This window comes from Dermacentor albipictus, unplaced genomic scaffold (assembly GCF_038994185.2).
Source record: "Dermacentor albipictus isolate Rhodes 1998 colony unplaced genomic scaffold, USDA_Dalb.pri_finalv2 scaffold_113, whole genome shotgun sequence".
Lineage (NCBI taxonomy): Eukaryota > Metazoa > Arthropoda > Arachnida > Ixodida > Ixodidae > Dermacentor > Dermacentor albipictus.
In genome coordinates this window covers 44432-56749 of record NW_027225667.1, presented here as the reverse complement: position 1 = coordinate 56749, position 12318 = coordinate 44432, and the positions used below count along the sequence as shown (strand labels likewise).

The 12318-nt window shown below is 49.2% G+C and overlaps 1 protein-coding gene across 1 annotated transcript; it reads left to right on the top strand.

Moving 5' to 3' along the window:
- The first annotated feature begins 9019 nt into the window (after positions 1–9019).
- On the top strand, positions 9020–10918 carry LOC135901390 (transcription factor Adf-1-like). The gene is made up of 3 exons (XM_065431141.1): positions 9020–9197; positions 9310–9472; positions 10522–10918. The coding sequence occupies exons 1-3, from the start codon at positions 9020–9022 to the stop codon at positions 10916–10918; spliced, it is 738 nt and encodes a 245-aa protein (XP_065287213.1).
- The last annotated feature ends 1400 nt before the right edge of the window (positions 10919–12318 follow it).

Below are 12318 nucleotides of genomic sequence, written 5' to 3'. Positions count from 1 at the left end.
CAGCGATACGAACATTGCGCAGTCATACCGACGGCTGAGCAATAACACGCTGTTGCTGTGCAGTAGTGCAATGTCATTGAGGAGTGTGTAAACTGAAAAAACAAACATACAAAATGTTACGCACGGTATGACAGACATGATCCTGCAGCACGAAACTTTTCCACGGCTGTGCCTCCACAAAAAATGTGCCCATGCAAGAAACAAAGCGTTACGTAACATGAAATATCGTACACGCTCTTTGCTGCGAATAAGGCCCGTGTCTGTGCATTTAGAATTCATTATGAATCGGCACACTCCTATACGGAAATGTTATAATGCTTTTACAATAACGTGACAAAACAGGGCGAACGCGGGACATGGACACTGAATTCAATGAGCATAATGATAACGACGTGAATACGGCAGCCAACATTTCGGCAAGTGGCCTCGTCTTTTTCAAGTAGACATATGTTGAAAGCGGAAGCCAGCGTTTCGACGAGTGCATTTGTATTTGGTCAGGGCATCATCGGTTTTATACGTTACACTGCTATGGACACACACCGCTGTTGTGCAGCGAAAAGGCTAATCCAAGCGCTCTATAGTAAAGAACCAACATTAACATATGTTTCCAACTATACAACCAGTACAACAACACAGGCCCATTCGGTGTGATACATGAACGAACGAACACGCAAGCAATGAACGAGGAACACGGAAAACAAAACGAAACGAAACAATATTCAGTTTGTAAATACATAACAAATAACTATGAATAAGTAATAATAATAATATTACATAATAAATTACAGGCCGGCTGTTTCAGGTCTTGCTGACACAGGAGGAATGAAAAGCAAAAGAAAAAAACTATTGTGGCTGCTGCGTCAGGTTCTGCTGCCGCAGGAACACGCTGATTGCCGCAGCCAGCATTGACACTGGGGCCAACTGCTCCTGCAGCAATTGAAGTCTTGTCTCTTGACGCTCTATGAGGTCACCTATGCGATCCAGTGACCCTGCAATTCTCTCCATCGAGGCCGTTTGCTGCGAGAGGAGTGCAAAAAAGGCACTTCACATACGGTGTCCTCATGCGGGTGCACTTCTATGTTTGTTTGCTTTGCAGAACCTATGTAATGTTACGTCATGCACTTACAAGTCTACCTTGTCCGATTTGTTGCATTCACACAGAACCAACTTGCACTGTTCGCTCTTGCAGCCTCACAGTTAGGTTACACATGTCGTAGTGGGTGTACTTCTGGAAATGTCAGTGCGAATGTTAAGTGACATTTTTTTTTTGCTGTACTGTTATCAGTGCGTTCTACTAAATGGTACACAGGTTAAGGTAGCAGGTGTAATACGCAATTTATTCGTGCCGCATTTATACACCCGCATCGCAATATATCACTTGGATAGGTGCGTCTAGGACCACACTTGCCTATGTAAGTTGCTGAACATGTCTGGCGCACTTCGGCAAGTAGTTCTGGTTATATGGGGGACCTACATATGAAAGGAGAGCTAGTACATAATAATATTTCATGTTATTGTTTCGTTTGCAACAATAACGTTAGCCCAAATGTGAATCGCACTCCCCATACCAACCTCACTCTACCACAACAACACAAACTCATTGAAGCGCTGCCCTCAGATGTATCCTGCAGTCTACATAACGTGCTTACAAGTGTACGGCTTGTAGGATGCATAAAACAACAATACAAGCTCCTCGTGCACTGCAACTAACCGCGTTATGCATTGATTCCATGCAGCAAAATAATAGTGTCATCCTCACACTGCAGCACTTCCCGCCATCAAACCTAACATCCGTGCACATGCGTCAGTGCCTGTAGTTTCGCTAACCTCACGAATTTGCTATACGCTGCACGATGGGAACACATGTTACTGCTATCGTTGCGTTTTTTCACTTGCCGAATGCCACTACAACCTGTTGCTCGCACCACCTACCTACCTTTACGGCACTACTACTGCTCATTACCAACCACAACCACTACACGTCCAGTCACTGTCATCCTTCTTCCTGCACACATTCCTTTAAAAAATTGTGCCTAAGACAGGCACTTAAGGCGTAAATATAGTCCGACGTAACGCGCGCGCGCGCTCGCACACGCTGCGTTACGTTGGCGAGAACAACTGCTTCTATAGACGAGGCAACATAAAGTTTGCCCGCGCGGCACCAGCGCCGAATGCTCCCCTAGCGGATCGATGGAAGTTTCGAGGGTTGTCGCTGCGCTAGCGTGCGTCCGTGTTCTGTGCGGCGGGAGCGCTCATGCGCGTGGTTTTTGCGATGCCGAGTGCGACCTCACCAGCCAGGAAAGGCGGCACGCAATACTGATGTGTTGTTGATTGCCACAGCAGCCTCGAAAACACGAAAGGTCGTACGCCGCCCGTGAAGTTCTACAGATTTCCGGGGAAGCGGTACGAGAAGGGCAGATGACAAGCATGGATAACTGCAGTGCGCCGAGTCAAGTAAGTCTCATACTTTCGCATTCGCGTGTAATATCTTGAAAGCGGAATAGTCATATGCCTGTTTTTAGTGCACGGCCGTTTGTTTGGTCGTGTCGCGTTGTTGAATTGTGGTGGCATCCGCCGTTTGCTAGCGGTAAATGCATGCATGTTGCGCCGCTAAGCTCTACCACGCGTGCTCGATTCCCAGCCACGGCGGCCGCATTTCGATAGGGGCAAAATGCAAGAACACCCTTGTTACCGTGTGTTTAGAAAAAGTTTATTTCGACAAGAGACGATACGAACACTGAGTCATAATCACGGCACAATTCCACCCGGACGATAACATGTAAGAAACGAAACACAGCGCGTTGTCAACGTAAGTAGTGTCCGAGTCCTCACGCACCAACATATAAACACGTATACCCACGGAAAGGCACAGTTACACATAAACTAAATGCCACATGTACAAAATGATTTACAATATGTACAGTGTACACAATGGTTATATACAATGATGATGTGATAGAACACTTTACACAATATTGAAGTGATGTGCACGAGATGTGTATATACAAAATTGATCATGTATACGAGAGGATACACACACAGAAATCACGGGCACCTGCATTCTATGTGCATTAAATGAATAATTCTGATGGGCTGGCTACAAGAACCAGGCTGGACGAAAATTCAGCCATACGCGTCCATCAGCCACCGACAGGAAACGACATGACCACTGTCGAAGGAACTCTTCTTCTCCAAGGAAGAACAACTCCTCCGACAGAAACGACAGTAGCTCAGAGTAGAGCCTCCCCATAAGTGGAAACAGAGCGCGGTGACGACGTCCCATGGCAACTGCCTCGCACCGGTTACGCCATAGACAGAAGGCCCCCGCAGCAATTAAAAGTCGCGCGAAGCGGCCACGTGAGCAGCGACCAGATGTAATAAAGCGGTTAACTCCAAGGCCACGAAATCCAGTATGCACGGCCCTCCAAAATATCCTGGCAACGACGCATTGCAGCAGTACATGTTTATTGGATTCTTGAAGGGGGCAATTGGGACACTGCGAAGATGGCACAACGCCCCACCGCTCAAGCCTGTCCCGAGTTGGAAGCACTTGCCACCCTAGACGCCACATGAAGTCGCGTAGGTGGCCAGGCAAAAATGACGCCATTATCGCATCCCACGACACATTATTGGAACGTACGAGGCGCGCTGGGGGAACTAGAGGAAGCAGTAAGGCTGACATAGTATCTACTACGGGGTTTTGGAGAACGTCTACATCTGGACATACCTGTTGTATGTGGCGATAAAATGCCACGGCCGTACATTAAAATGTAGGTGCGTTTAACACTTGTGGGCCGCGATTTAAGTGTACACCCGGTAACATGTAGCGAATTTTCGTGCCAAGGAAATAGCAAGCGAGTTCACGCGCTGGACACTGATAATGCTGTAACAGACGGAGCAGACATCGCAGAGCAAGCAGCCGGCAGCGGACAGACACGGATGGGAAGGCGAACCCACCGCGAGAGCGTGATTGCCCAAGCGCCGCGCGACAGACTAGTTCTGTACGGCCCGACCAGAAGAAGGCACCAAGAAGGGACTGCAAGCACCCAGTAACCCGTAATGGTGGCTGTACGACGTGACAAACGTACCACACTCGGCCGCAAAATACAGACTGCGCTAAGTACTTTCTTTCTGATAGGGGTAAATCATACCCTTGAACATCTTCAATATTTCGCCTTACATCTTCAAGAATTGAGAGCCACACAGAGTCTGATATGCCATTAGAGGTGTAGTCAAGGCCTAAAATGCGAAGAGAATTGCTCTTTTGAAGACGGAAAAGGGGACTTGTGCGTGTCTGTGGTGATCCAATGAACAAATAACGACATTTTGAAAAATTTAGCGCAGCACCTGAAATATTTCCGTACTCAGTGAAAATTCGAAGGCTACGGGTTAAGCTATCTTCATTCCTGAGATATAATGTGATGTCATCGGCGAGGGCTGTCACCTTCACAACACCGCTACCAGGCAGTGGGAGACCGCATACGTAAGGGTCTCTCACTATTGAGCGCAGAAATGGTTCAAGGCTGAGCACAAAAAGTACTGGGGATAGAGGGCACCCTTGACGAATGCCACGAGTAACGGGAAACGGTGCACTTTCTCGACCATCAAGGAACAATGTACTTCGGATATTTGAATAGGTATTCCTAATAAGTTCAACAAAATTTGACGAGAAGCCGAACGAGGTCAGTACAATAAAAATGTAGTTATGTTCAAGGCGATCGAATGCCTTTTCTTGATCCAGTGAAACTAAGAGAGCACGTGCCGACCTGGTCAGCGTGTATGTCATTATGGCACGAGTAACGAACGAAAGACTGTGTATCTCTCTGCCAGGGACTGAGCATGCCTGATGGTGTCCTATTAGGGAAGGCATCAGGCTTCTCCAACGAGGCGTTGGAAACGCCTCCGTAGCTCACGCTGCCAGGACCGCATCAATGGAGTCAGTTGATTGACCGGAAGGGCGATGCGGAGCTTCGTGGCAGTATCCGCCAGTTCCTCTGACATACGTCGTCTGAGTGCACGTCCCTCAACTGAACAGTGTAGACGCCACTGCACCTTGAGCGCATCCCATGACTCTCGGTCAGATCTAGAAACAGAGGCGCCCAAAACTCGTGACAAACAAGAGCGCGAGCGCGCGTCATGTAGAACGCGCATGTCCAGACGCCAGTGTTTTACTGATGAGGAAGCAGGGAAGCGAATTTCAAGTATTACGGGTTTGTGATCGGAAATATAAACAGGGGATGAAGGTAACGTTATCACATCAGACTGGGTGACATACTGAGCTAAACTGCTTGGCACATAGGCAAGGTCTAACCTGCTTTACGACGCACCGCGTCGCCAGGTCCAGGCAAATAAAGAACCATGAAAAAGTTGATATGTATCTAGCAACGAAGAATGCTGGACGAGGCGACGCAACTCGCGTGCGTTCCAATCGGGGCGACCCCAGCCCGGGCCCTGCACATCTGCTCGCGTGTCTAAGACGCAGTTAAAATCCCCAACGAGCACCACGTGACGACCGTCAAGGAAATACACGTCCAGATCACGGAAAAAATCATTGGACTTAATGGCCTGCGCGGGTCCATATATGCACAAAATCCGTAACCTAAATGAAGATAGTACACAATCAAATGCCAATATTCGCCCAGTCTCATCATAAAAGACATGATGATCTCGCAAGAGAGCTCTGTTGAAAATAATAATACCAACTCCGCCAGATCGTAATGTAGCGAAGGAGAAGAAACAGTCTAGGTTAAAAGTGCGTTTGAAAGTAAGGACATGTCCAATGGTGAAAAAATTTGTTTCTTGTAAACACAGTATGTCACACTGTTTTGCGCGGGCCACGCTGATAATTTCGGCTTGTTTTACAGGACTTCGGAACCCTTGTGCATTTAATGAAATAATCTTCAAGGTGTCAGCCATAATTAATTAAATGTATCACCAAACTGACCTGGTCGTGTTGTTCAAGTCGGCGCCCCGGGAACAAGTCCAGGGGTTAAGCAGTCCACACGTCACTTCTTCGACCCTCTGGAAGAAGGCCGAGGTTTTTTGGGCCGCTGTAACTCGGCACGGCGATCGGGGCCGCCGTCCGAACCAGAGGCTGACGCATGAGCGCGCTTTACGTCTCGTGGGGCCGCCATTTCTATGTCGAGTTCATCCAGGCTTGGCGAGAGTCCAACGCTGCTATCAACTCCGAGGCTGAAGCTGTTTTCTGATGAAGTTGATGTCGGTAGCGGTAGGACGGCGGGATTGATTTCATCGTCGCCAACAACCTCGGCAGCCGGGGGCCCACCCAGATGCAATGGCTGCGCCGCTGTAGGAGATACAACTGAGGCGGATGAAGCCGCAGCAGACTTCGTGGGTACATCGACTGCAGCGATCGCAGGGTCAGGCGCTTTATCCGCGTTCAAAACTTTGCTGGGATCAGGAGGAGTGATGGTAGCAGCCGAAGTGGAGGCGCTTTCGGCCACAGCACGCGTGTCCTTCGTTGCTTGAAAGGCCAGCGAACATGGCGTGTTGCGATCCGCCACGTCACGGTCTTCTTTTTCAGTAGAGGAGGCCGGCGAACATGACGCGCTGTGATTTCTCGAGCTGCATGCCTCTTTTTTTTTCATTTCTTGACGCTAGTTCTTGCGGTGTCAGTGCATGGATGGATAGAAAAACTTTATTTTCGTCAGAGCGCATGTGCGGACGATTCCGTGCTAGATGGCCATCAGCTCATGGCTGACGGCGACCTGGCTGGCCCACTGCACTCTCGAGCAGTGGGAGGCCGTGTTGGCCAGCTCAGACCCGGTCGTCCAGACCAGGGTGTCAGTGCAATTTCTCTGGTTATGGCCTCACGCGCAGTCGCAACCGCAGCTGACGCCGGCGGTAAGGGGGGAAAGGCTACAGTAGCAGCGTCTGAGTATGAACGCCGCACAGGGCACGCGACCGTAGGGTGACTATCCCCGCAACGTCGACAAGGACGGTCACACCCCTCGCTTTCGTGGCCATAAACGGCACAACGGCCACAGAACGCTGCGGTGCACTGTGCACGGTAGTGGTCGCTGGAACCGCACCGACGACACACGCGTTGCAAGCCGCGGTAGTCAAACGTCACACGATGACCAGAGACTCGCAGATAATTTGGGACCGGGGTTGTAGTACTCATTTCCATACGCACGAAGCGTGTGCCCGTGAGCACGCCACGTCGTCCGCTCATAAGACCAGCATTGACAGACAGAACCTTGCCGTATGGTGATAGTGCCTGGACAAGGACTTCGTTCGGAACGAAGGACGGCAAAAAGTGGCAGGTTACGTTGGTTACCTGCGGGCCAACGGGAACGACGGGACAACGCTCGCCACCGACGACGAGGCAGCCAGCATCGACGATTAGAGTCATGGAAGCCATGCTCTTGACGGTGACTTGGAAGTTGAGGCCTCCCATGTGCTGGACGCAGTAGACCTCAGAGAGGCCAACTATTGAGGCCGTCGCGTCGACGACGGTCTCGGGACCATTCCCCGTAGGGACAATATCGAAGACGTGGGCCTTCGAGGGAGTCCATGACGCTGTAGGCGCCATGGCGTGAGAGGTGGACGTCCCCGACGTGGAACACGCAGGGGCGTCGGTAGAAACGTTTGTTCCGTGCTCCTTCAATTTAATTCAATTTTGTGCACGTTGATTTGTGCAATTTTTGTGCACGTTAATGAACCGCCAGAGGTTAAAATTATTCCCGAGACTCCCCATTACAGCGGGCCTCATAATGAGTTCGTGGTTTTGGCATGGTTTTGGCACTTAGAACCCTCGAATTTATTTGATTGCACTTTGCCTTCCCTCGCGATCGGTATGGATGAGCTAAAGAGAATTATTTCCCTTTTCGAAACGCTGCAACTTAAATTACTAGTTGTGCGGGTAACGAAAGGGGCCGCGCGCTACTTCTGTGTGGTAGCAGACCGTATTTAATGCAAGCCGCGGTCGTCGCGTGCGTCGGGAAGCGGCAGATCGGAAAGCAGCCGCTCGAGACGTGCGAGTTATGTTTGTTGTTTGCCCATGCTTTCTAAGTATCTAAGTGTGCAAGTATTATACCTTGTAGTGGTACCACTCTTGTAGAATATTATATGCACACAATCACAGGAACGTTAACTTTGCAAACATATTATTAGGAGTAATTTAATCCCCACAACAAATAGGCACACATATTGTTTCATTTATATGCGATGCAGATGGCAGCGGCGCCAAACAGACCAATGGCAATCACAACAGTCTTCTCAGCAGTCAGCACCACGGGGACATGTGCTTTCGTACTGCTGTTCAACAGCAAGACACGTGTGAAACAGACTCCAGAACATGCCTTTGTGAAGTGACGGAACCGTCAAGAAGCAGCCCAATGGATATGCAGTCATCGAGTATGACAACAGAAGTTCCTGCTGCCAGTGTGACTTATGTTGTAATTGAAATAAAAGTGGCTAAATTTCTGAACATGGTGCGTACCTCTAATCCGACGTCATCTACGATCTTGTCGGACACCTGTGACACGCACTTGGCTTTCACTCTCACATCACCGTCGACAATTTGTTCAACGCCGTACACGTTCGGAAGCAGACGCTCCCCTATCGTGAGGTTGTCGCCACGAAAAAAAGCTGTCGGAGTCGGCAACCTTTTTGAAACCGCACGGCAATCTTTGCATCGCTGTTGCGCAAGCAGGCGATCTGCCGCTGTCGAAAACGGAGCGCCGTGAGAACGAGCAGCGAAGAAATGCGCGGACGGCACAATCTAAACAATGCGGAGACTGCGCCACGACGCGATCGCGCTGCTTGGCGTTTCCACATTGGGGCGCTCTCAGGAGGCGCAGTAGCGCCGCCTGGCCATGCTTTCCTCGTCTATAGTCCGACGCACTGCAGCGCCGACGTAACCGGCGGCTGCCAGCGCGCCCCGACGTGCCCGGCGTAGATTTGGCTCTTGCTCCATTCGCGCGCCGGCGCCGCCGACCACGCCGACCCACAATGCATCGCGCGGAGGAAAATGGCGGATGCCTGTGCGAACAACATGAGTGGCGCCAGCGGCTCAAACGCTGAACTTGCATCGGATAGCGTTGTGGAGAGGTTTATCGAAGCCATAAAACAACACCCCTGCGTGTACGACACTAAGCGACTCGATTTCAGGGACCAACAGCGCAAAGAGAACGCGTGGGAACAGATACGGCACAGCAGCGGTCTCTCTACAGGTGAGCTGTGTTCGGCTTCATTTGCACGTTTCTCGGCCGAAGCATGCCACTTGCTGCACGCACGTACCGTACTGTTTGATCGGTATTTTTTGTCCCTCCTTTCCGTGTGTAGTTGAAGAATGCCACAAGTTGTGGAAGAAGCTCCGAGATCGCTTTACCCGTGAACTCGAAGCAGTCGAGCTCGCAACGAGGAGCGGCAGCGCCTACGTCGCGAGGCAGACGTGGGAGTTTGCCGATGCAATGAGCTTTTACAAGAACTGTGGTCGTCCCAGAAAGTGAGTTGGTTTCTCTTAGTTTTGCAATGTTTGCTTTCACTGCTTGAGGTACGTGGTGGTACGCGGATGAAGTGTGTTCATTGTACGGCATGAATTGGGTGCTACGTTCACGCACATGTGCACTGAGTCTCCTTCGTTAATTTATGCTTTTGTACCGTGACTTTCGCCGTCCGTGCTGGAGGATTTAGAATCCGTTTTTTTGCTTTTTCTTTTGTTTCATGTAACTGCCTATGAACTGCTGGGCTGTATGGCGTTTAACAGCATGGTTTCGGGTGAAGGCCCCGGAGAAGTCTGTCAGCAATTGCTCGTCATTTCGGAATGTTTCACAGCTTTTATGCGGCACTGAGATGAGGGGACCGAATCCGTAGTAAAATCAGATGAACGTTTTGCCAGCTTTCGAAAGATAGAGTAATGCCGACCATGCCATCAAATAAACTTGCCGGACGGTCCGACATCTGTTGCGAAAATTCTGTGAATCCTCATGCTTCCGATTGTGCTTCGGTGTTGCGTGTTTTTGCATGTTTGGTTTCACGAGTTCGGCCCAACTGCATTCTTGGAACTGGCGTAGACTTCGTTTTGGGCTAACATGACATGTGCATTGGCTTTTGGTTGCTTGGTTGTTCGGCTTGCAGCTTTGCTGTTAGTGCTGGGGGTGGATCGAGGGTTGCAAAGGGTCAGGATATCGGTCGGGGAGGTGGCTCCTGCTTCTGGAAGGCTATACTCACCGACGTTTCACAACACCAGCATTTTCGCTTTGTGAAACTGGTACAAACGTGGACAATTGGGAAAGTTGGTTCAGCATTTTGCGTATTGGAACAGCGCTACCCACAGGCACGAAAACGAAGGCAGGACAATTGCGTGGGCCCTGAATTCAAACTGAATTGCATACATCAGTTGTAGTTAGATCTCATGTTTTTGTCTTACTTTCGTCTTCATCTCTGTGTGTAACGCTGTTTGACTCGACAGACATTGGCACTCTTTTTGCAGTAAAAAAAAAAGGAAACGAGAAAACTGAACTAACTAGAGTCGAACCTGTTTTTTTTTTTCAGGACTACCTGCAACGTGGGGTCAGGTGCCGTGCCAAGAGGTGATGACAGCGCCTCAACAGCAGAAGAAATCTTTAACGCAATACAAGGCAATTCGTCAGCACCATCGCCCATCGCCAATGCTGATGACTTGGAGCCTGCAGCAGCTAGTCCTGGTCAACCTGCCAGTCAGGAAGACTTCACAGTGAGCGAGCCACCATCAAAACGGTCAAAGAAAGGAAGGAGTTGCGACTACTTCGAGGAACGGCTCCTTTCACAGCTCGGCAAACACACCACAGAGAACGAGGCTTTCGGGCAGTCTATTGCCATGAGCCTTGACAGGAGGCCAACGAGAACTGCCTCTCGCTTTAAGGTTAAAATAACGGAACTCTTAGCAGAATTTGACCAGTATGAGGCTTAATATTAAGGTATACTTTTTGAAGCGTAGGTGACAGCAAATACATTATTTGCGCTTTGTTTCTTTTATTAACCTGAAGGGCATTGCAGTTCCCCTTTTTTTTTTGCATTTCCTGCCATGCAGTGCAGTTTCGTGATATCATTGTGTTCATGTTCCTATTGTTTTAGTCAGCTGCATAGCTGGAATATATTTGTTGTTTGAGTGTTGACCTATTTCACTGTAAGTATTGCAAGTTTCAATGTAGTTAGTAGTCTCCTGCCTCTTTCACCGCTTCATTTATTCGCAATGCAAGGTGTATGTGATATCCTGGTAACTTGAAAGCATTTTTTTTTCAGCGCAGAATTAGACAGGACATAGGAAAGGGACACATGCAGCAGAAAGCCGAGTCCTCTGTTTGTCCTGCTTGTGTTTGTTTCCTACAGACTGTCTAATTTTACGCTGGAAAAATGCTTTCGAATCACCGAGACGAAATAGCACATCTTTATACTCTTACAACTGATCTCGTGCTTTGAGACTTCTATTGATGGGAAACAGGAAGGAAAAGAGGCCCCCTGCTGAAATTCCACCATATGTTTACTCACACAGCACATGTTGACTTATAAGTGAAATGCCTTCCGCAATATAATCCTACGCACCTTGATGTGTTCACACTAAACGTCATATACGAAAGCAGTTCAATAGCATGTTACACGAAACTTGCACACAACTTGATGTGGTATGCCTGTACTAGAAGCAGGAGCAGAAATGTTACAAGAACCGCCGCAACACGCGTGTTATATGTCACTGGTGCAAACCATGTATAACTCCTGAACTGACCGATCACGAGATTGATAAATGAAGTTTCACATATTGAGCTTATGTGTGATTTTTGCTTGCTTTGCATGGAAAAGAACGCAGTTTACAGACAGAGGGGCAACAACTTCATGCTGTGCATTAGCATCGCCTGACTACCCTCAGTTGCCATGGCAAAGAACCCCATGGGGATATGAAGTACTCTGCAATGGCGTCTCGAATTCTCATGGCATCTGAAGCTGAGCGGCTGCCATGGCCAGTACTCTGCTGGTTTATATACGCTATACTCTGCCTCCAACCGCCTTCTTGCACTCTGCCGCCACTGACCCTATGAGCATAATCATTAGGGCAATAGGCATTGTCGAACAGCAGAAAATCATGTAGGCACACCGCCGCACTAACCATGTTTGTTAGCAACTCCACATCACCACTAACAGCTCCCAGGAAGCAGCGCCACCGGGAAACCAAAATTCCAAACGCATTCTCAACGCAACGGCGTACCCTTGAGAGCCTATAGTTAAACACTCTTTTCGTGTCATACAGTTGTCTGCCGGGGTAAGGGCGTATTAAGTAAGGCCGCAAGGGAACTGCTGCATCTCCGACGATGCACA